The sequence below is a fragment of the Lagenorhynchus albirostris genome, chromosome 14 (genome assembly GCF_949774975.1).
Source record: "Lagenorhynchus albirostris chromosome 14, mLagAlb1.1, whole genome shotgun sequence".
NCBI lineage: Eukaryota > Metazoa > Chordata > Mammalia > Artiodactyla > Delphinidae > Lagenorhynchus > Lagenorhynchus albirostris.
The window spans coordinates 80,849,540-80,874,258 of record NC_083108.1 but is presented as its reverse complement, the minus strand read 5'-3'; the positions used below and the strand labels follow the sequence as shown (position 1 = coordinate 80,874,258).

The following is a 24,719-nucleotide window of genomic DNA, read 5'->3' as shown; positions in this document are numbered from 1 at the left end:
CAGCTGTCCTCCCCACCTCCTCGCCCGGGCACTAGATGTTGTACAGAAAATTTTAGCCAGCTGGGATTAAATGTTTCATAGGTTACGTTATCTTATCACATAACGTTTCTGCAAAACCAGTTTGTTAAATCTATTAGGATGATTCCACCTCCAAGTGTCTCTCCACTAGAACCTCACAAAAGACAGCCCACCTGCGTGGCCATCCTGAGGTTTCTGAAGCGGGGGGGGGCTTGCAGGAAACCAGCCAAAGGCACTGATGCAGAAGACTCTCTGCTGCTATCATTTGAGGAGGATGTGACTGAGTCTCTCCATCCCCACCCCACCCTCATACCCCAATGCTGGTTGCTGCATTTGCATACATCTCAAAAAAATAAAAGGGATTCCTGGATGGGGCAAGCTGTGTTTATTATAGTCTAGGGCTTATAAAAGATTGGAAAACACGTGGAATTAGAAAAACAATTTAAACACTGGTAAACACAGCACGTCTGTGGCTACAAGGGGGGAAATCCACGTGGACATTCGGCTAGAGTACATGGTGTTTGGGGGCAGACGCTCAACAGGAAGGCTTTCCAGCCAAGCACGAGCACCCATGGCTGGAAGCACACCCAGTACTGACTCCCGTCAGGGCGAGCTGATATCTGCATCTAAGCCAAGCAAATCCAGGCCTGAAGAACCCAAGCATGCCTCAGTAGAATGTGCCAGATGCCCTCTGAAACAGAAAGTGGTCTGCAAGAACTGTGGAAATAAAACACTGTGATACGGTGAAGAGAGAAAAAAAGTAAAGCACGGAGGCACTAGGAATCACTGAAACTCACTTTGCCATGTTAAAGAGAGAAAATAAAAGGAAGGAAGGAAGGAGGAATCAGCATTTGCAAGAAGACAGCGCTGCACACACTGCTGGTTCCCATCAGCAATGTCAACACACCTTAGCAGTCTACGAAAGTGCTGATCCGAGGGCAGGCCCAGGAGACTCAATTATCCTGTATCCAGAGCAGCAGTGCCGCAGTGCAAACGCAGGTGCAGCCTGAGCGTCTGGAACCCCCATTCACTAAAGGATGACGTCCCAGAGATGTTGCTGGTCAAATCTTGACTTCGGTACAATTGTTAGTTTGTTCTGCCCAACTTTCCTGAGGCTGATCTAACTCCCACCTGAGCTTTGGTTTGAGAAGTTCATAGGAAATTCAGCTGGGGTGATAACATGCTCATATCAACACTGTAAAACTGTTTATTTGGGGGAAAAAAACAAAATTTCTAGAAGCATAAAGTCACATCAGCACCTACCAGAATAACTCCCACCCACCTGCTCACAATCCAGAGGATTCCCATGTAGGGCCGTGGCCTAATTTGCAGAAGATGCTAAACACAAATCTAGTTTTTAACAATGCGTTAATCCCAAGAGATCACACTGGGAGGCCACAGCGTTTCCACCACCTAGAAGTTCAGGCTCCCAGCCTCTTCCAGATCCTTGAGCTTCAGGAAGAGAAGAGAAGGAGGAAATGCCCACTAGACCCAAGTCTGGGGCAAGGGAATATGCTTTCCTGTTTCTGTTCCCCAGGGACAATCATCTTTGCAAAGGAATAATGTTGCAGCTGGAAGGAAAAAAAAGGAACAGTGTAAGTTTGTGGCTCCATTCAGGAAGATCAGAAGTGAGCCGTCCTGAGCTTTTCACCTACATGCTTTCATTCTTTCAAAGCAAACGTCCAGTTAATAAAAGAACCAGAGCGACCAGGGCTCCCTCCACCTCCATACCTGGAATCTCATTCCCGCCACAAGGACTTATCATGAGTTGCTACAGGCAGTCTGGAAATTCCCTTCATTTCCCAACGACCCCACCTCCCGCCCGCAGCTTTGTGTCTAGCAAGCATGCAGTGCACGCTGCAGTGTGAATGAACGGACACGGATACTTTACCCCAGCAGTCCTTTTCCCGCCCAGCGTGTCGGCACGAGTCTAAGCTGGTATTTCTCCCCTCTGCGGATCACTGTCACATTCAGGGGCTTCTGAAAGGAAAATGAGCTCATTTTATGTTCAACCTCCTTAGTACTCAAAGAGATTCAGACTAGAATGCTGAGATACTGTCTTTTTTTTTTTTTTTTTTTGGCCGCGCAGCATGTGGGATCTTAGTTGCCCCACCAGGGATCAAACCCACACCCCCTGCAGTGCCGTGGAGTCTCTTAACCACTGGACCTCCAGGGAAGTCCCACCCACCAGACTGGTAGTAAGGATGCTTATTTTAGGCATAATTCCTACAACTGGTGAGAATGTGGAGGATGTGGCACTCTGGGGGCAGGCAGTGGGGCTACAGATTTGGTACCTTCTTCCTGGAAGAACACAACTGCCCCCAGCAACAACAAAGCATCTTTAAAAGGTGCATATAAGATATATTCTGCAAAAGTACAAGATGATATATGAACAAAGCATTTATCCCAGGACTGTTTATAAATTTCAAAAACTGAAAACACCCAAAATATCCCTCAATAAGCTATTGGTCAAATACAGTATAGTGAATAGCAGTTTGTTTAGTAAAAACAAAACAAAACCAGCAAAGTATGAATCCATTTGAATATATGTCCTAAAAGGTCATATGTGTTGTGAATCAAGTATACTTCAATTTAAAAATAATAATTTAAAAATAAATAATAAAAATAATAATAAAAGCTCTAAAAATTCAATAAATAAATAAATAGACATAGAACTTCCCTGGTGGCGCAGTGGTTAAGAATCCTCCTGCCAATGCAGGGGACATGGGTTTGAGCCCTGGTCCGGAAACATCCCACATGCCGCGGAGCTACTCAGCCTGTGTGCTAAAACTACTGAAGCCCGCACACCTAGAGCCCATGCTCTGCAACAAAAGAAGCCAACGCAATGGGAAGCCCGCGCACCGCAACAAAGAGTAGCCCCCATTCGCCGCAACTAGAGGAAGCCGGCGCGAAGCAACAAAGACCCAATGCAGCCAAAAATAATATTAATTAATTAATTAATCTAAATAAATAAATAGACATATGTGTTGCTTGGTGCATACAAAGTTTTCTGGAAGATAAACTGTTAACAGTGGTTACTTCCAGAAAGAAGCACTAGCAGTTTGGAGTAAGAGAAGAAGACATTTACTTTTTTATCTTTCTGTACCATTATTTCTTCTTTACTATGCATACGTATTACCTTAACAAAAAAATTAAAGTAGGTACAATATATACCAAAGAAAATTACAAGTTAAAACAAGATTCATCAAATTTTAAAACTTCTGTACATCAAAGGACACTGTCAACATAGTGAAAAAGCAACCCACAGAATGGGAGAAAATATCTGCAAATCATATATCTGATAAGGGATTAATATCCAGAATATATAAAGAATTCAACAGCAACAACAAACAACCCAATTAAAAAATGAGCAAAGAAGTTAAACATTTCTCCAAAAAAGATATACAAATGGCCAATAAGCACATGAATAGATGGCCTACATCACTCATCATTAGAGAAATGCAAATTAAAACCACAATGAGGTATCACCTTATACCCATTAGGATGGCTATTATCAAAAAAAACAAAGGGGGGCTTCCCTGGTGGCGCAGTGGTTGAGAGTCCACCTGCCGATGCAGGGGACACGGGTTCGTGCCCCGGTCCGGGAAGATCCCACATGCTGCGGAGCAGCTGGGCCTGTGAGCCATGGCCACTGAGCCTGCGCATCCGGAGCCTGTACTCCGCAACGGGAGAGGCCACAGCAGTGAGAGGCCCACGTACTGCAAAAAAAAAAAAAAAAAGAAGAAAAAAAGAAAATAATAGGAGTCAGTGAGGATGTAGAGAAATCGTAACCTTTATACACCGCTGGTGGGAGTGTAAAATGGTGCAGCCACTATGGAAAACAGCATGACTATTCCTTAAAAAACTGAAAATAGGGCTTCCCTGGTGGCGCAGTGGTTAAGAATCTGCCTGCCAATGCAGGGCACACGAGTTCGAGCCCTGGTCCAGGAAGATCCCACATGCCACAGAGCAACTAAGACCACGCGCCACAACTACTGAGCCTGTGCTCTAGAGCCTGCGAGCCACAACTACTGAAGCCCGCGAGCCTAGAGCCCGCGCTCTGCAACAGAAGCCACCGCAATGAGAAGGCCGCACGCTGCAATGAAGAGTAGCCCCCGCTCGCTGCAACTAGAGAAAGCCCGTGCACAGCAACAAAGACCCACCACAGCCAAAATAAATAAATAAATAAATCTTTTAAGAGATTGAAGATAGAATAACCATATCAACCTGCAATTAAACATATGGGTATATAACCAAAGAACTGAAAGCAGGGACTTGAACACATAATTTGTATACCCATTTCATAGCAGCATTATTCACCAAAATGGTGAATAGCATTATAGCCAAAAGGTAGAAGCAACCCAAGTGGCCATCAATGGATTACAGGATAAACAAAATGTAGTATATACACACAGCAGAATATTATTCAGCCTTTTTTTTTAATATAAATTTATTTATTTTTGGTTGCATTGGGTCTTCGCTGCTGCATGCGGGCTTTCTCCAGTTGTGGTGAGCGGGGGCTACTCCTTGTTGCAGTGCGCAGGCTTCTCATTGGGTTGGCTTCTCTTGTTGCGAAGCACGGGCTCTAGGTGTGCGGGCTTCAGTAGTTGTAGCACGCAGGCTCAGTAGCTCTGCGGCATGTGGGATCTTCCCGGACCAGGGCTCAAACCCATGTCCCCTGCATTGGCAGGCGGATGCCCAACCACTGCGCCACCAGGGAAGTCCCTATTATTCAGCCTTAAAAAGGAAATTCTGACACATGTAACAACCTGGATGGACCATGAAGACGTTATGCTAAGTGAAACATGAGTCACAAAAGGACAAATATAGTGTGATTCCACTTAGAGGGCTGTATATAGAGCAGTCACATTCATAGAGACAGAAAGTAGATTAGTGGTTGCCAGAACCTTGGGGAGATGGGAATGACTAGTTAGTGTTTAATGGGTAGAGTTTCAGTTTGGGAAGATGAAAAAGTTCTAGGGACAGTGGTGGAGATGGCTGCCGAACAATGTGAATGTACTTAATGCCACTTAAAAATGGTAAATTCTATGTTGTGTACATTTTACCGTAATTTTAAAAAATTAAGGCAGATCTATCAATGGGATCTCTGAATCAGAAAAAATAAAGCATGATGAAAAACAAAAAAAGACACCATTTTCCACCTCGATTGTCACAGGATAAAAGACTGACAATAACACAGTTGGGGAGGGTCAAGAAATAAGCACTCACATACACTACTGGAGAGAACATGAACTAACGCAAGCTTCTGGGAGGACACCTTGACGACACCTATCAAATCGGTAAATGTGCACTGCCTTTAACCCAGTAATTCCACTTCTAGAAATCTGACAGAAACCCTCACACAAGATAAGAATATTCACGACACCACTATTTGTGGTGGCCAAATATTGGCAATGGCTTAAATGTCCAGGTTGGGGGTCTGGTTAAACGAACGATGAGAAACCAAGCCAGGGAACATGGTACATTGTGTACCGATACACATGCACCAACATGGAAATCCCTTCAAAGGGAGAAACATCGAGAACGGTACATAGAGTAGGTCTTCTTTGTGACTTCTTTTTCAAAAAGCAATCACTGTAGACATACACATCCACACCCAGAAAATGTGTGAGAGCTTCACTGATGTGTTTCCAGTTCTGGAAATGATGGCCCTGGGAGAGCTAGAAATCCAGAGGGTTTCTACCTATGGCACGTCCTAGATGTCTTTCTGATTTGCCCACTTGCACCTCCAGCCCATTCGTCAAAGACACCATCATCTCCTGACCTGGCTGCTAAAACTCTGTCAGCCCTCCAATCAGCTCTCTACCTGGCCTCTGGAGAAATCTTTTCAAGGCACGAAGCTGCTTACAGCTGTTATTCTCCAGCTTGGAAGAAGCTCTCTACTGCTGCTCGGGAACATTGAAGAAGGGCCCTGCCTCCTCCCCTCTCCCCCTCTTCCTTGCTCTGGGTTCCAATCAGCCTTCTCTGATCCTCTCACCTCAGGGCCTTGACCCTGCTGGTGGGCTCCTCTCCCTGCCAGTCTTGATAAACTTCAATACACTTAGAGGCCACGTCTTCAGGAACACTCTCCTTCAACCCCAAACTACATCAGAACCCCACTATTTGCTCTCCTAGCCCCCTTGAACTGTCCCTTCATAGCACTCACTGGAGTGTACAATTACACATCTGTGATTATTTGATTAATGCTCATCTCCCCCACTAAAATGTTCCCACGGACCCTTGGTTGACCTGTTTTGTTCCCTGTTGTAGCGCCTGCACCTTGCCCAGGACTCAGAGCAGGGAAGGTACTACAAGGGAGGGAGAAATCCAGGACTTTTATTCTTACTTGAAATACGTTCGCATTGTGTGAGTTTTTTTCACAATAAAAACACATTATTTTTATTATTGAAATATAATTCATATACAATAAATTCACCATTTTAAAGTATATATTCAGAGACTTGTCCAACCATCACCACTAACTAATTTCAGAGCATATTTCCATCACCCAAAAAGAAACCCCATACCCATTAGCAATCACTCCCCATTCCCTCCTCCCCCAGCCCCTGGCAACCACCAGTCTGCTTTCTGTCTCTGCTTTCTGTGCATTTGCCTATTCTGGACATTTCGGAATTCTAAAATATGTGGCCCTTTCTGGGACTTCCCTGGTGGCACAGTGGTTAAGAATCCGCCTGCCAATGCAGGGGACACAGGTTCAATCCCTGGTCAGTGAAGATCCCACATGCCGCGGAGCAACTAAGCCCGTGCGCCACAACTACTGAGCCTGCGCTCTAGACCCCGTGAGCCACAACTACTGAGCCCACATGCCACATTACTGAAGCCCACACGTGCTCCACAATGAGAAGCCACCGCAACGAGAAGCCTGTGCACCACAGCGAAGAGTAGCCCCTGCTCGCCACAACTAGAGAAAGCCCGCGTGTAGCAATGAAGACCCAACGCAGCCAAAAATAAATAAATTAAATAAATAAATTTAAATAAATTAATTAATTAAATATGTGGCCCTTTCTGTTCGGCTTCTTTCACTTACCAGAAGTCCTTTGAAGGTTCGTTAATGTTATAGCATATCGGTACACCAATCCTTTTTATGGCTGAATGAAATACACATTATTTTTATAATAAAGAAAAATTATTTTAATTTAAGGGTTTTTTCCTTTGAAAGTATATGCATTCCAGAAACTCACCTTTAGAAAATTATCTAAGGAAACAGAGCTTTGTCTACAAGAGTGTTAATTTTCAGGTTCCCATAAAATTGGAAAGTACCTAAAAGTCTAACAATAGAATGCTGTGGGGTTTTAAAAAACTTTTTTTAATTCATAGAGCAGAGACCATAAAAACCCAGACCCCTTATTCTCAAGCTGGGCTCTGGTTCCAGGAGCACCCCGGGCCCTGAGGGCGTGAGGTCCCCCCACCCCCTCTAGCTTATCCCAGCAGCTCAGCTTTTATCTGTTTGATATTTTGGAATTCCCCAGGAAATTTCACTTGAAGAAAAGGTTCTGTTGTTAGAAAACATTCAAAAAAAAAAGAAAACGTTCAATGACTACTTTTGTAAAGAAGGCCTTATACAGTGTTATTAACTATAGTCACCACACTGTGCGTTCTGGTATACGGTAATACTCTATGCATATCTGACAGCGGCTAGAGAATAAATCTTCAAAGTCTTCATCACAAGAAAAAAATGTGTAACTATGTATGGTGACAGATGTTAACTAGCCTTACTGTGGCAATCATTTCCCAATATATGCAAATATTGAATTACTATGTTGTACACCTGAAACTAATATCATGTTATTTGTCAGTTATACCTCAGTTTTTTTTAAAAAAAAAGGATCTGTAGGCCTATAAAGAGCCTAAGAATATATTTAACTGGAAAAGACAAATTAAAAACCAGTGGCTATTATGAGTAATCACCAAAAACTGGAAAACAACCTAAATGCCCCACACTGGGAAATGGATGAAGAGTCTGGGGCTCATTACACAGTGGAGCACTACTCAGCAGTGAAAAGGGATGAACTACAGATGCACGTGACCATGTGGAAGAACGGCAGATTCATGACACTGGGTGAAAGTAGCCAGACTTAAAGGGCTTTATACTCTGCAGTTTCACTTATATGACATTCTGGAAAAGGTAAAGCTACAGGGATGGAGCACAGATCAGTGATTTCCGGGCGATGGGGGTGCAGAGAGGGCTTAGCTACAAAAGCATGAGATCATTTCGGGCTGTAGAACTGCTCTGTATCTTCATGTGGTGACATTTACATAACTACATACAGTTGACAAAATTCACAGTACTGGACACTGAACAGGGGGAATGTTGCTGTGGGTCAATTAGACCTTAATGAAAGCAACCAGTAGCTCTGTGTGCTGATGTATGAAGGACACACAGTTGGAAAGTGGCTGCCTTTGGAGGACAGGAAATGCACCTGGAGGAGAGGGAGGTTTTTCATTCCATGTTCTTCGGTTCTGTTTTTACCATGTGTTTGTATTACCTCTACCAGGAAAAAAAAAAAAAGACGTATTTACAAAGCAAACCACTAACAATGAGCCCAGACAACTACAAAGTTTAAAAGTATGTGCAGCAAGGTACCCAAGAGACGTGAGTAAACTATGACACACTAGCAAGCTGGGGGTGGGGTGGGGAGGAAGGACAGAAAAACTGAGACTTTGGGTAAACATAACAGAATGAACCTACATCTGCATCATCTCTAGAAATCTCACTAAAATGATGACTGGACAGTAAAGAGGTAACAAAGGTACCATGCCACAAGGATAAACTCTTTGAAATTCCTTCCTTCCAAAGCTAAAGCCTAATTCCTCTCCCTTTGAGTGGTGGCTGGACTTCGTCGCTTCTAACGAATAAAGTGGAAGTGAGAGTGTGAATCTTCAGAGACTGAGTCAGAGCAGGTGCTGCTGACTCCTCTCTGCTCTCACTTGGACCGCCCATTCTTGGGGAGGTCAGCCACCACGCTGTGGGGCATTCAAGCAGCACTGTGGAGAGGCCCTTGTGATGAGGAACTGAAGCCTCCTGCCAACAGCCATGTGAGTGAGGGATCTTGGAAACAGATTCTCTAACCTCAGTCAAGCCCTCAGATGACTATGGCCTCCGCTTATATCCTGACCACAACCTCATGAGAGACCCTGAGCCCAAACCACCCAGCTACATGGCTCCTGGACGCTGCCTGACCGCCCAAACTGTATAAGATAATAAATGCTTGATGCTTCGAGCTGTTAAAGCTCTGGGGTGATTTCTCACTCACCACTAGACAAATAATACACCCTTTATAGCCAGGGGTTAAAGGGAAGCAGAGCAGGAACAAATGGATTTGTTCCAGGGAACCCAGAAAGGCTCCAAACAAACAGATCAAAGAAACAGAATAAAGAATTGCACACATAAGAATTATAGAACAGAGGTGGCAATATAAATGAGTGGGTAAAGTACTAACTTTTCAATAAATGGTGTTGGGACAACTACTGTCCATTTGGGGAAAAAAATTAAGTTTGGTGCCCTGCCTCACACCATTCAGAAAAACTAATTTCAGATAAGCTATAAACCCAAGAGAAATGAAAACATATGACCACACACAAACTTACACAGAATGTTCACAGAAGTATGACCCTATAACAATAGCGAAAAAGTGGCAACAACCTAAATATTCATCAACTGATGAATGGATAAATAAAATATGGTCTATCCATACAACGGGATATTATTCGGTCATAAAAAAGAACGAAGCCCTGGGATCCCCTGGTGGCGCAGCGATTAAGAATCCGCCTGCCCTTTTTTCCCATCTTGCAAGATGGTGGGTGAAAAGGCTGAGAAGCCAGATACTAAGGAGAAAAAACCTGAAGCCAAGAAGGCTGATGCTGGTGGCAAGGTTAAAAAGGTGAAGCAGGGGAAGCAGGGGAAGCCCCACTGCAGCCGAAACCCTGTCCTGGTCAGAGGAATTGGCAGATATTCCCTATCGGCTATGTATTCCAGAAAGGCCTCGTACAAGAGGAAGTATTCAGCAGCTAAATCCAAGGTTGAAAAGAAAAAGAAGGTGAAGCTTCTTGCTACTGTCACAAAACCAGTTGGTGGTGACAAGAATGGTGGTACCCGGGTGGTTAAACTTCGCAAAATGCCTAGGTATTATCCTACTGAAGATGTGCCTCGAAAGCTGTTGAGTCACGGCAAAAAACCCTTCAGTAAGCACGTGAGGAAACCGCGCGCTAGCATCACTCCTGGAACCATTCTCGTTATCCTCACTGGGCGCCACAAAGGCAAGAGGGTCATTTTCCTGAAGCAGCTGAGCAGTGGCTTGCTACTTGTGACTGGGCCTCTGTCCTTCAATCGAGTTCCTCTGCGGAGAACACACCAGAAATTTGTCATTGCCACTTCCACCAAAATTGAAATCAGTGGTGTGAAAATCCCAGAACATCTCACTGATGCTTACTTCAAGAAGAAGAAACTGCATAAGTCCAGGCACCAGGAAGGTGAGATCTTCGACACAGAGAGAGAGAAATACGAGATTACAGAGCAGCGGAAGGTTGATCAGAAAGCTGTGGACTCACAAATTCTGCAAAGAATCAAAGCTGTTCCTCAACTCCAGGGCTACCTCCGCTCTGTGTTCGCTCTTACAAACAGAATTTATCCTCACAAAGTAGTGTTCTAAACTTCTTACAAAGAACCTAATTAAATAATTCGGTCCATTAAAAAAAAAAAAAAGAATCCGCCTTCCAATGCAGGGGACACGGGATGGAGCCCTGGTCCAGGAAGATCACACATGCCGCGGAGCAACTAAGCCTGTGTGCCCCAACTACTGAGCCTGCGTTCTAGAGCCCGCGAGCCACAACTACTGAGCCCGTGTTCTAGAGCCCGCAAGCCACAACTACTGAGCCCGCATGCCACAACTACTTTAGCCTTCATGCCTAGAGCCCATGGTCTGCAACAAGAGAAGCCACCGCAATGAGAAGCCCGCACACCGCAACGAAGAGCAGCCCTCGCTCGCCGCAACTAGAGAAAGCCTGCGCGCAGCAAGGAAGACACAAACCCAAAAATAAATACATAAGTAAATAAATTTATTTTTTAAAAAAAGGAATGAGTTCCTGACACATGCTACAACATGGATGAACCCTGAAAACACTATGCTAAGTGAAAGTAGTCATAAAATATCACATATTGTATGATCCCATTTATATGAAATGTCCAGAATAAGCAAGTCCATAGAGGCAGAAAGTAGTTTAGTGGTTGCCAGGGGCTGGTATATATGGGGGGAATAGGGAGTGACTGCTAACAGGTACAAGGCTTTTTGAGGTGATGAAAATGTTCTAAAATTGATTGTGGTGATGGGTGCACAACTCCATGAATAGACTAAAAACGACTGGATTATGCACTTTAAATGGATGACCTATAAGGTATGCGAATTGTACGTCAATTAAACTGTTATAAAAAACAATAATAGGGAATTCCCTGGCAGTCCAGTTGTTAGGACTCCAAGCTTCCACTGTAGGGGGCCCAGGCTTGATCCCTGGTCAGGGAACTAAGATCCTGCAAGCTGCACGGTGTGGCCAAAAAAATAATAATAAAAATAAAAGATACATTCCAGACGGATTAAAGAAAAGCTAAAGACAAAAGTACTAGAAGAATTTCTTTAAGAAGACACAAAATGCCAAAGCCGTAAAGCAAAAAACTGATGAATTTGACAAAATCAAAATTCTAAACTTCCACATAAGTACAGACTTGATGAAGGTGTCAGTCAGTGCAGAAATGAGGGCCTGACCTCTAGCAGGGCGCCAACACTGGCCAACTGTTTCTTGGCCCGATGCCTGCCTTCTGATGAGTTACGCATGGATGAGCAGTGTGGCCAAGTAGGGGCTGTGTGGGTGCAAGACAAACCAAGAATTGTCGGTTGAACTGAAGATTTCATTTGGGAACCAAAAACTTTAGTAATTTCTCTGTACTTTGAGCCCCATATTTCTCCTGCAAAGTATGGATCTTTGCCAAAAAAAGGTTTGGTTGGGGTTACATTACTGAGAAACAAGATGAGATGGTTACGTGGAAGTGTTTTTTAATGGCATATTCTGCCAGAAACTAGAAGGCTGCAGCCTATTTTGAATTTCAACTTTTATTATATCTTTAAGGAATGAAATTATCAAAAGGCACACAAATCAAGTTCTAATATACTACTGTTTGAACAGCACTACACTATTATGCACTGTACTGTATTTCTTTATTTTAATCCTCAGGGATGGTTTTGGCAGCAAAGAGCCCTATAATATTAATAAATTTAACAAAATGGATATCTAAGTGAATTAAAAAAAGAAACTTTCAAGTAATCAAAGTTACCATAAAGAAAGTTAAAAGAAAAGGAGCTAATCAGGAGAGACATGTGCAATGTATAAACAGGCAAAGATTTAATATATAGAATATAGAAAGAGTTCCTACAAATCAATTTTTAAAAAGGACAAATAACCCAATAGAAAATAAGTGGGGAAAAAAGACTAACAGACAATTCATAGAAATGGTACTCAATCTCACTGGTAGTCCGGAAAATACAAATTAAAACAAGATGGCATTTTGGCAAAGTTATTAAAAGATCAATAATAGAGTACTGCTGATGATATGATACACAGTTGACCCTTGAACAACATGGGTCTGAACTGCTTAGTTTTGCTTACATGTGAATTTTTTTCAATAAATACAGTACTGCACAATCCGTGGATACGGAGGGCCAACCACGGGACTTGAGCATCTACAGACTCTGGTATCTGCACTGGTCCTGAAACCAATCCCCCGTGGATACTGAGGGACGACTGGACTCACATACTGTTGGTCAGGGTACAAATTCATAAAACTTTTTCAAATTACCTATTAAAATCTTAAGTGTGCATTTGCTGAGAGCTTGTAATTCTACTTCCAGGTGTGCACAGTTGTGAACAAGTATGCACGACTATTCACACTGGCATAAAACTGGAAATGAACAAGACGTCCACTGATAAGACAGCGGGTGGACAAACTTCTATCCATTCATACCATGGAGTGCTATGCAGCAGTGAAAAAGAGCGAGGTGTGTGCCCAGATGAAAAGATGTCTAAGAAACCTTGTTAAATGAAAACGGGGATAGGAAGCAGGAGAGGGGTATTTTAGACAGGGTGGCTGGAAAGGCCTCACTGAGAAGGTGGCATTTGTACAAGAGGAGGGAGGGAAGGAAGGAAGGTGAGGGGGTAAGGGAAGAAGATTAGCATTCTAGGCAGAGGGAACAGCAAATGCGAAAGCCCCGAGCAGGGACTGTGCCTGAGAAACGGCACTCTGAGGGCAGCTGTCAGAGGCCCCGGCCACGTTTCCTGGCCCCAGCAATTCCAGGGTTACTGGTCAGATGCCACGTAATACCTCCAACTCACCCCCTCACTGTGCTGGACCACAGTGCCAATGTTCTGCAGCGACTGGAAGTTTTGGGTGTTCACAGAGCCAAACTCCACTATCTTGTCATCCACTTGCAGACCCTAAAGAGAGAAGGGAAAACAGAAAATCAGGCTAGAGCTTAAATGTTCTTCTGGTGTTCTTTACCCTCCCATACGTTCCCAATTTAATAAGCGTGTTTTCTACAGGGGAGAACGGCAGGCACGATGCAAAGAGGCTGGGATTTAGATACCTCGGGCAGGGAGGGATGGTGGATAACTGGGCCACCTCCTCCGGGGGTTCCTCCAGGGGCAGATCTAATAAAAGGTGGCCAGGTCTACCCAGTGTCTGAGAAAAGCTGGCAGTTGTATAGGCCTGGAGGAAAATGGGGAAAAGCTCTCTGGGGTCTGACCCAGGTTTGGGGGCAAGTAGAGGCAGGCCCATCTGGCCTATTTTGTTCAGGGGTCAGAATTTAGATGCATTGGCCCTAAAAGCCCCCAGGCAAGCAGCCACGGGCACAACACTGACCCAGGACTAGAGTGATCCTGTCACTCTAAGAGCACGGATCACAATTCACCCATCCCTTCAACAAATACTCGTCGCAGGCTGACGACAGCTCTGTGCCAGATGCTGTGCACACAGTGGTGAATAAAACAGAGCTTGTGTGTAACCTGCAGTCTTGTGATCACTAAAGACGACTGGCAGGACCCAGGTCCACCTTCTAGAAACTATGCGTCCTGGCACAAGGTACTTCAGGTCTTTGAGGCTTTTCCTCATGGGTGAAATGGGGTAGATTAGTACCTACCCCAGAGAACGGCTGTGGGATTAAATATTACATGCAGGCCCACATACACCAAGGGGGGAAAGTGGTGGGGGATGGTGCGATGAATTGGGAGATTGGGATTGACATGTATCCACTAATAAGTATAAAATGGATAACTAAGAAGAACCTGCTGTATAAATAATAAATAAACAAAATAAAATTCAAAAAAAGACTAGACTAAGGCTGAACAACAACAACAAAATGCAGGTACACATAAAAATTTGTACATCATGTTCACGGTAGCATTCTTCATAATGGCCAAAAAATGGAAACTGAGGAATGGATAAACAAAGCGTGGTCTATCCAGACAGCACATTAAACTCAGCAGTAAAAAGGAATGAACATGAGGGAGGGATAAATTGGGACATTGGGACTGACACATACACACTACTATATATAAAATAGATAACTAATAATAAACTTCTATATAGCACAGGGAACTGTACTCAATACTCTGTAATGGCCTACATGGGGAAAGAATCTTAAAAAAAAGAAAAAAAGAGTGGATACATGTACGTGTGTATATGTATAACTGATTCACTTTGCTGTACACCTGAAACTAACACAACACTGTAAATCAACTATACTCCAATAAAAAAAATTTTTTAAATAAAAAGTAAAAATTTTAAAAAAAATTAAAAAAGGAATGAAGTTGAGATACATGCTCCAACATGGCTGGACCTTGAGAACATGATACTAAAAGGAAGAAGCCAGTCATAGAGGACCACATATTATATGATTCCATTTACACATATATGACATGTCCAAAATAAGCAAGTTCAGAGAGACAGAAAGCAGACCGGTGGTTGCCAGGGGCTCAGGGGATGGGGTGGTTGAGGCGTAATGGCAAATTGACACTGGGCTTCTTTTTGGGATAATGAAAATATTCTAAAATTGACTGTTAATACACTAAAAGCTACTGAATCATATATGTACCTTAAAAGGGTTAAAGTTATGGTATGTGAATTATATCCCAATAAAGCTGTTAAAACTTCTCTAAAGACACCAGGGAAGCTATAACTCACTTGGCAGGATACGTGGTGCTAAGCAAGGGCTCAGCAAGTGGCAGCTACTGTTGTCATTCTCGTGTCCATTACTCAACGCCCAGCTAAAATCGGCCCTGAGAAGAGAGCCTCTTTCCCTCTCCGGGGTCACCCTGTGTCCCAGGGTCTCTCTGCAGCTAGTTGAGTGGGCAGCAGGGGCTGACTCCTGCTGGGCTGCAGCGGGCCTTCATCGGCGTCTGCTGCACTGGTGACAGCGTGGGTCTGTCTGTCCATAGCCTCCCACCCCCACCCCCGCCCCAAGGCACCCTTGGGGTGTGGATTTACGGGGCCAGGCCCTGGCTTACTGCGATGCTGGCAGGGGAGCCGGGGCTGATGCTGTTCACTATGGCGAAGGCCTGAGCCGGGCTGAGGTCCTGGCTCTGGCCCAGGCCATGGCTCATGGCCTCCCTGTGGGCCTCGGCCAGGTCCCGGGCCTGCTTCTCCTTGTCGCGAGCATGCAGCTGGTGCAGGGCCTCCTCCACCTGCTTCATCACCGCCTTGTGATCGTTCTGCAAGCCTGGAGGAGAGCACCGTGTCAGGGGCCGAGAAGATAGCTGAGGACACAAGACCCACACGTTCATTCACTGACTATTCAACGAGCACTTATTATATGCCAGACGTTGTGCTAGAAGCTGAGGACCTATCTGTGAACACGACAGAGGGGCTGCCCTCATGAAGCTTACAGTCCTGCAAGGAGAGCAGCTGTGGGACAAGTGATTGCAATGACACCTGATGACTTCAATGACTAGGAGATCAGGGAAGGCTCCCCAAAGGCAGCACCGTTTCAGCTGAGACCTGAAAGGTGAGCAGAAGGAGGGAACTGACCAGGTGAATCCATGGCCACAAACTCAAACGCTCACAAGGGGCAAACACGAGTAAAGCAGGCTGGGCTAAGAAGGCTTTCGCTTTTCTCGTAATGCCTCTAGAAGAAAAAATGATGCCAAGTCTACCAACACGTGACTGGTGATATTCAGTCTGGGAGAGGCAACAGGGAGCAAAGCTGGAAATTAGGAGTTTGGGGATGAAACCTTCGGATTTTTTTCAGTACTGACGGTCAACTCAGGATGTTGGGAAGGACTGTGTGGGCCAAGCAAGTCATCTCTGCAGGCCGGGCTACCAGAGTGGCTGGGAGCTAGGTTAACTTGTTTTTTAACCTAAAGACAACTTCCTCTACGGCTCTGGATTCGGCACCTCATTCAAGCCAGTTCCCTAGGACATCCCTGGTGGTCCAGTGGTTAAGACTTCACCTTCCAACGCAGGGGGTGCAAGTCTGATCCCTGCTCAGGGAGTTAAGATCCCACATGCCTCGTGGCCAAAAAACCAAAACATAAAACAAGCAATATTGTAACAAATTAAATAAAGACTTTAAAAAATGGTCCACATCAAAAATAAAAAAAAACCTTAAAAGAAAAAAAAGCCAGTTCCCTGTGAAGAGTTCCAGAGGCCTGAACAAACCAGCACTGCCCGCCAATCCACATCTAGCATCCATAGGCCACAGACTTTCAGACTTTCCAGGCACCTTGGACTGTAGGCACGCAAGGCTACCTGACCTTGTTCCTCTGCTCCTGTCACTTTGGAGAACAGGTAAGGCCCTCAGGCATTACGAGCCTCTAGCACTCAACCCACTGGTGCAGACACGAGAAAGAGCCCAGACTTGAATAAATGAAGACATAAACCTGGGCAGGAAGACTTAAAATGGTGTCAGTGTATAATACACGGTCACTCTGACTAGAAAAGGTCCCCCAGGTGATAAGCTCCACGAGGACCCCAGAGCCTTCAGAGAGGCCTGGCACACAGTAAGTCTCAAGCTACTGCTGCTGGGTAAAGGAATGAATGACTTCATACACCATATACTGCAATTCTAATCAGAATTAAAAAAAATTTTTTCCTTGAACAAAATGTTTCCAAAGTACATTTCAAAAAACAAACTTGCAATTATAACAAATGCAACATATTAAGGGAAGATGCTAGTAATGGGGAAAACTAGGTACAGAGTATACCGGACCTCTCTGTGTTATTTTCCCTATTTTTCTGTAAATCTAAAACTGTTCTAAAAAATAAAGTTTATTTTTTAGGGCTTCCCTGGTGGCACAGCGTTTAAAGAATCCACCTGCCAATGCAGGGGACAGGGATTCGAGCCCTGGTCTGGGAAGATCCCACATGCTGTGGAGCAACTAAGCCTGTGTACCACAACTACTGAGCCTGAGCTCTGGAGCCCGAGAGCCACAACTACTGTAGCCCGCATGCCTAGAGCCCAAGCTCCGCAACAAGAGAAGCCACCGCAATGGGAAGCCCGCGCACCACAACGAAGAGTAGGCCCTGCTCACCACAACTAGAGAAAGCCACACGCAGCAACAAAGACCCAATGCAGCCAAAAATAAATAATAATTTTTTTTAAAAAAGTCTATTTTTTAAATAAAATAAACTTGTGAGAACAGTTTTTCAAAAGAAGACCAATAAGGAATCGCTCAAACAGACTCTTACGTATATTAAAGTCATTAAGATGGCATGATGTTAGCACCCAAAAAGAGAGATCAACGGAACAGAGCAAAAAGCCCAGAAAGAGACATAAGCACGTCTAAAGATTTAATACGCAATATTGTTAGTGTTTCAAATTAACGGAGAAAGAACAGACTAAATGGTGTTGTAACATCAGGCCAACCATTTGGAAAAAAATAAGTCGGTGCCCACCCTCACACTGTGGGCTAGGGCTTCTCAAATTTCTCCCAGAATCCTCCTAACTGGGGAGCAAGTGGACTGCTTCCCTGGGGCGTCCAAGGGTTTAGCCAAAAGCCCCAAATTTCCCTCCAGTCTGACTGTCTTAACACGGTTTTTCCCTACTCTGTATCTTCCTATTTGTTTTAATATTAAAATGGCATGCTTCTTTTCCCAACATCTTCAAGGAAAAGTGACGCTCTAAGAAGTCCTACGATCATAGTGTGACTTTGAGGAAACTTTGGCATCTTCAGCTGTGTCTCACCCCAGGGCTACCTGTACTCTCACTGAGAAACCTGGCCTTAGACCAAAGCACGCTGTATATAGAGTCAAGATTCACAGGTAAAACAGAAGTCATTAAGGGAGAAAGGTGGATGATAAATTCCCTTCTAATATGACTTTGTGGTAGAGACTGCTGGTTGCCTACCTGTGGCAGCGTGAAAAGTGGCCCCAAAGAGGTTCCCATCCAAGTCCCCAGAACCTGTGAATTTGCTACTTTACATGGCAAAGGGGGCTTTGCAGGTGTGATTAAGTTAAGGGCCCTGAGATGGGGAGATTATCCAGGTGGTGGGCCCAACGTAATCACAACTGTCTTTATAAGTGAAAGAGGGAGGCAGGAGAGGGAGAGAAAGAGATGTGATGCCAAACCCAGAAGCTGGAGAGATGTGACTGCTGGCTTTGAAGATGGAAGGGGCTGCAGGTCAAGGAGTGTGGGCAGCTTCTAGAAGCTGGAAAAGACAAGGAAATGGATTCTCCCTAGAGCCTCCAGAAGGAACACAGCCCTGCTTGACACCTTGATTTTAGTCCAGTGAGACCCACTTGGATGTCTCATTTCCAGAACTATAATAAATTCGTGACGTTTTAAACCACCAAGTCTGTGATGATCTGTTACAGCAGAAACAGAAGACTAATAAACTACCCAATCTCTACTCTCTCTGTTCCTTGACAATAAATACATACGTATATACATACATACAATACATATACACACACATAAATAAGAGAGTTTATTTAGGATAGCAACATGCCCATTGTGGGGTACATTTCTTGCAGGCAGAGGAGCCTATGAGAGGAAAGCAGAAATTGATGCAGGGGGTGGGAGTGGGACTTGCAGGACAGATCCTTTACAGGAGGGGTGGCAGCTGGCATAGGAGCTTGTGCCCTTCCTGCCTTCTTCCTTCCCTTTCTTCCTGCCTGGAACATGGACATGGTGACCCTGAAGATGGATGAATTGCCTAAGGATGGCAGAGCCTGAGTTTCTGATGACCAGCCCTGCGCTGCCTACCTCCAAATGTCTTTACTGAGGAACTGAGCTGTTTTCTGTTTGAGTGACCATAGTTAGGTCACTATCATTAATAGCTAAACGTAGTTCCTAAGACGTAATTGATTTGATTGGGATCGTAAGCAATATCTGACTTGGGTTTCTGTTGTTATTGCAATAAAAGTTTCCGCAATGAAGCAAAGGCCCTAAAAACAAAATGAAAAATGAAACCATAAAGACAGACCCCTAGAGTCTAACCTGCCCCCTTAGTTCTCAGTCCCTCGATGGGGACAGTGAGATGATCCCATCAAGGCAGAAGCCAAGGAAGCAGACAATATGGAACACTGGCGATTCCTCTGTGTGCCTTAAACATCCCCTGCTGCAAGGTGGGGGAACATCCCCAGAGAGGGTCACTCACAGACGATGTTGTGCCTTGCGGTTCGGACCTGGTACAGGTCCACGTCTGCCCGGGGGTAGCCCTCGCAGTCCACCAGTGGCTCGTTCATCCCGATGCCTTTCTGCTGGAGGGGAGAAATGAGGTCAAAAAGATTTCACAGGTATGAAGTCCTCGGGCCTCTTTCCCCAGACTCCCGTCCTCTGCAGTCATAATAAAGGTGACAGTAACGAGAGAGGCCATATATTGATCACTTGGCACAGACCAGGTCCTTTCCCACATCCTCTCATGACTGCTCTCTGTGGTGGGCACCATTTTTTAACCGACTTTTAATAACACCAGTAATGCACGAATCCATTCTCCTTTTTTGAAGTTAGAGCAGTGCAGATAAAACTAAAGACTCCTTTGAGCATCACCCCCAAGGCCAGCCTCTTCCTCCACTCCTCCAAACCCTCCTTCCTATGGGCAGCTGACACCTGGCTGGTGGCCTTGGAAGCTGGAGGGGAGTAAAAACCTCAAAGAGCACCCAGCTGAGGCAGGACTTTGGTTCTTCTGAAAATAAAAAGAGATGTAAAGGGGACTTCAAACAGGCTTTTCATCCCTGGAAGGAACACTGAACTGGAACCCCAGTTGCCATCTGGGGAGAGGAACGGGGAGGCTAAGGGACAGCAGAGGGAGAGAGACTTTCTATTATGTATCCTTTTGTAGATTTTGAATTTTGACCGCGGCAATGTATTCCCTATGGAAAACAATACATTTGTTTTAATGTTTGTTTGTTTGTTGTTTCGGCTGTGCCGCACAGCTTGTGGAATCTTAGTTCCCTGATCAGAGATTGAACCTGGGCCCTTGGCAGTGAAAGCGCAGAGTCCTAACCACTGGACCGCCAGGGAATTCCCTTGTTTTAATGTTTTAAAGTCTTTTCCTACATAAGTCAGAGCATGGTGCACAAAAGCAATGAAACATGTTATATGACATGTTTCAGGGATTTTCAGTCAGACTTTTATTTCAAGCTCAATTCTGCCACATACAATCTGGGTGACCTTGGTTAAGAGGTTCACCTCTCTGGGCCTCAGCTTCTTCAATTATAAAATGGGAATAACGGCACTTACCTCCCTTCCCACCTGCTCTGAGAATTAACGAGCTGACCTATGTAGGGTGCTTAGCCCAGTGCCAGGCACATTCACAGAGTGGTGAACAGCGGCCCCCAAAAGATATGTCCAAGTCCTAAACCCCAGAACCTGTGAATGTGACCTTATTTGGAAAAAGGATCTTTGCAGATATAATTAAGTGAAGGATCAGCAAGAAGAGATCATCCTAGATTTAAGGTTGCCCCTAAGTCCAATGACGGGTATCCTGATAAAAGAAAGGAGGGGGAGATTTGGGACACAGAGACGCAGAGAGAAGGCCACGTGAAGACAGAGGCAGGGACTGCAGTGATGCAGCTACAAACCAAGGATGGCCAGCAGCCACCAGAATCTAGGAGAGAGGCATGGAACGGATTCTCCCTCAGAGCGCCCAGAAAAACTCAAACCTGCCAACACCTTGATGTCACACTTCTGGACTCCACAACTGTGAGAGAATAAATTTCTGTTGTTTTAAGCCACCAAGCTGTGGTAATTCGTTATGATGGCCCTAGGAAATTAATATACATAGAAAGTAATAGGTGATGGCTGTAATTATCAGCACAGAGACCAGCTGCCTAGTGTACACATGTGCTAGCGGGAGGGATTCCATTCGTGTCTGTACCTTTCTCTCTGAAAGTGTACACGGGGGAAGGATTCCATTCATGTCTGTCCCTTTCTCTCTGAAAGCCTCTGGGTTACACCTACTGTTTCCTGTTCGCGGGGAAGGGGGTCTCGTATACTCTCTTAGCGCAGGACTCTCTATAGATACAGCATAAATGTGCCAGGGGCTAAATATCTGTATCTGCCTCATGCCTGCCCATGATGACTAAGAGTTGACTGGCCTCTCCAAGTCAATACCACATCAGACACTGCTTTCCAAAGTTGGGACTCACACCACTGGCAACTCACACATGGGGCATTAAATAACCCATTCCCTTTCTAATTATCTTCAACCCTTCAATAATCAGGGAGAAAGTCTCCATTTGGTGCTGGTCTTTATATCACCTCCAGATCACTTGTTATCTCTGGCCCTCTCCATTTTGTTTTTAACAGCTTTATCAAGATATAATTCACACACCATACAACCCACTCATTTAAAGTGTACAATTCAATGGTTTTTAGAATATTCACAGAGTTATGAAACCATCACCACAATCAATTTTAGAACATTTCCATCACCCTCCAAAAAGAAACCCAAGACCCACTAGCAGTCACTCCCATTCCCCCCTCCCCTCAGCCCCTGGCAACTACTAATCTATCTTCTGTCTATGGATTTACCTATTCTGGATATTTTATATAAATGGAATTATAAAATGTGTGGTTTTTTGTGATGCACTTCTTTCACTTAGCATAACGTTTTCAAGATTCATGCACTTACGCAGCCATGTGCCAGCACTTCATTCCTTTTTACTGGCTAATATCCCGTTGTATGGATAGACCACATTTCAGCTATCCATTTATCAGGTGACAGAGAGTTGGATGGATCACCTTGATATACACTTTTATATTTAAGGAAAGAGAGTCTCATTTTTTCATATGCTGTGAAGTTATAAGATTTCCTTTAAAAATAAAACTATCTAAGTAAAAAAGTGAGGCAACTTAAAGAAAAATATCAAGGGAGTAACAGTACAGGACGTATACAGATAGAGCATATCCTGCCTGCAGTAGCAAAGTAACTAAGGTGTGAGAAGTTGCTGGCACAACACTTGAAAGCACAGATTCTGGGTTCAACAGGCATAAGATCTGAATCCCACTTTGTGACTCTGAACAAGTGACTTCCCCTTTCTGAACCTCAGGGTAACAAACCAACTTCACAGAGTAGTTGAGAGGATTCCACGATATAACACATACATAAACCGGCCCCCTTCAGGCACATAGTCAGCGCCCAGTAAAATGGTACCCTGACCTCCATATGATACTTCATCTTACTCCCATCACCTAAAATGCATTCCATCCGCCCTACATAGAATGTAATTCATTTACTCTTCCCCAGCAAATTGATCTGTGGTTTTATACTAGGTGGCTTAAAAAAAACTGTATCCGTTTTGGAGCCAGTGGGGTGTGGCTAGCTAAGAACTAGCCCCACCACTGCCACTTCCAACCTACCTGACCCTAGGCAAGGATTTTCCCCACTCTGGGCCTCAGTTTCCTCCTTATACAATAAGGATAACGAGCCTTTCCTGTCATTCAAAGCTGGGTTCTTAGACCAGTGCCATCAGCATCGCTGGGAATTTGCTAGAAATGCAGTAGCTGCTCCCACACATCTGTCCGCCAACAGAATCTGAATTTTAACAAGCTCTCCAGGTGATTCGAATACACACTAAAGCTTAAGAAGCTCTGAGGTAAAGTGGTTAGTAAAGCACAGGACATCTGGTAACCGTTCAACAAGGACTGATGATAGAGGTGATTATCACCCTGCCTCTGCAAACTTATTGGCCCTGTGACTTGAGGCAGGTTTAAGTAATGCCTCTGTTGCCTCATCCCTAAAATGGGGGAAATGACAGAACTCACCTCAAAATGTTGTTGGGAGGATTAAACGAGTTAACCAATGTCAAGCGCTTAACAACTGCGCCCAGCACCCAACAAGAATTCCACAAATACCTGCTAGAACATCAATTCTAACTGTTCCTAGTTATTCACGTTATTTGCCTCACTGTCTGCTGCCCACAGAGGCCACAACTGCTGCGCCTTGGGCCTCCCAGGGAGGGAGAGACCCACAGCTGAGAGCTCAAGCGGAGGCCGCCCTGGTCTCTCAGTCCCCGCCCCGGGTCTGGGGGCCGGGTTGGGGAGGCCTCCGGGCGCCTCCCACGCCCGCCCGGAAGCCCCGTGCCCACACTCACGCTCTCCAGCACGTCATAATTGGCTTTGATTTGCGCCTCGATCTCCTCCTTGCGCCGTATCAGTTCCTGTATGTAGCTGGCAGTCACCCCGCTGGCCTCCGGGGAGCCTCCGCTCTCCCTCGTTTCCTTCTCCGACATCGTGAACCTCGGCCCGGGAGCCCTGACTGCGGGTTTCCCGACCGCGGACGCCCGAGGAGACTGTGCCTACGGCTCCGCCCGCGGGCCAAAACACCGCGGCCTTTCGCGGGAGCCTGGAAAAGCGAGGGGCGTGGTTTGTCGGCGGGGCGTGGTCACCGGAAGCCCCACAATGAGGGAACACGCGGTCCTGTGGTGACTCGTGGAGGGGAGGTATAAAGACGGAAGGATTCCCTGTCGCACCCAAGCACTGGCCGCGACCAGGACATGATGAACTCTTCCTAGTTAATTCATTTTCTTTCCTCATTCATTCAGCTATGTATTGAGCGCCTACTGCATGTATGTACCTGAGCACTGTGCATGGTGCTCCATTGCAGCTCCGCATCTACACAGCGCTTGAGGGTTTACAAAATAGATTCCTCATGCCCTGTTTCACAAAGCCTACAAGCTTGGGTTCAAATCTGGGCTCTTGCCTCTTACTACCAGTAGTGACCTAGGTAAACTACTTCACTCCTCTGAGCCTCAGTTTCCTCATCTGTGAGTTGGCTGGGTATTGATAGCAATCTATCTCATAATGCTGACATTTTGCCAACAAATATTTATTGAATGCCTCCTTTGTACCATACACTGTCCTAGGTACTGGAGGGGTAAAGTATTGAGCACTGGACTCAGTGCCTGTCTCATATTAAGGTCTCTATAAATTTTAGTACAAATAGTATTGATGATGACAGTAATAGTAATACTAATAATTTATCAAATACTTACAGTGCATCACACTGTTCTAAGGGCCCTATGTGTATGAATTCAACAACCTCATAAACGAGGATTATTATTACCCTCATTTGACAGCTGAGAAAACCATCTCAATAATCCACTTGCCCAACTAGAAAAATAAACAGCCCAAATTTGAACCCAGCTTAACCAAATGGTGCAACTTAACATCTTAACATGTCCCCCCTAAGATTTTGCA

General features: G+C 44.9%; 2 protein-coding genes and 1 pseudogene across 4 annotated transcripts in view; 1 reads left to right on the top strand and 2 right to left on the bottom strand.

Annotated features, from left to right (window-relative positions):
• Window positions 1-1,428, bottom strand: part of CFAP251 (cilia and flagella associated protein 251) — an 80,408-nt gene extending 78,980 nt beyond the window's left edge. Inside the window, exon 1 of one of the 2 annotated variants that reach the window (XM_060121514.1) lies at window positions 1,301-1,428. The gene's annotated coding sequence lies outside the window, so the exon portion shown is untranslated. Of the gene's footprint in view, window positions 1-925; window positions 1,061-1,300 lie in introns of those variants that run through there. The other variant, XM_060121513.1, reaches the window with a different exon arrangement.
• Window positions 1,210-23,814, bottom strand: PSMD9 (proteasome 26S subunit, non-ATPase 9). Of its 2 annotated transcripts, none has more exons than XM_060121517.1 (6): window positions 23,615-23,814; window positions 19,675-19,777; window positions 15,586-15,797; window positions 13,417-13,518; window positions 1,910-1,998; window positions 1,210-1,589 (listed from the first exon to the last, which is right to left on the bottom strand). In XM_060121517.1, exons 1-6 carry the CDS (start codon window positions 23,750-23,752, stop codon window positions 1,562-1,564), a joined length of 672 nt encoding a protein of 223 aa, XP_059977500.1. In that variant the 5' UTR covers window positions 23,753-23,814; the 3' UTR covers window positions 1,210-1,561. The 2 variants fall into 2 exon arrangements, with proteins under 2 accessions (XP_059977500.1, XP_059977501.1); XM_060121518.1 differs by having other exon boundaries at window positions 19,675-19,774; window positions 23,615-23,812.
• On the top strand, window positions 9,834-10,688 carry LOC132503903 (large ribosomal subunit protein eL6-like; annotated as a pseudogene).
• Window positions 23,815-24,719: the final 905 nt, after the last annotated feature.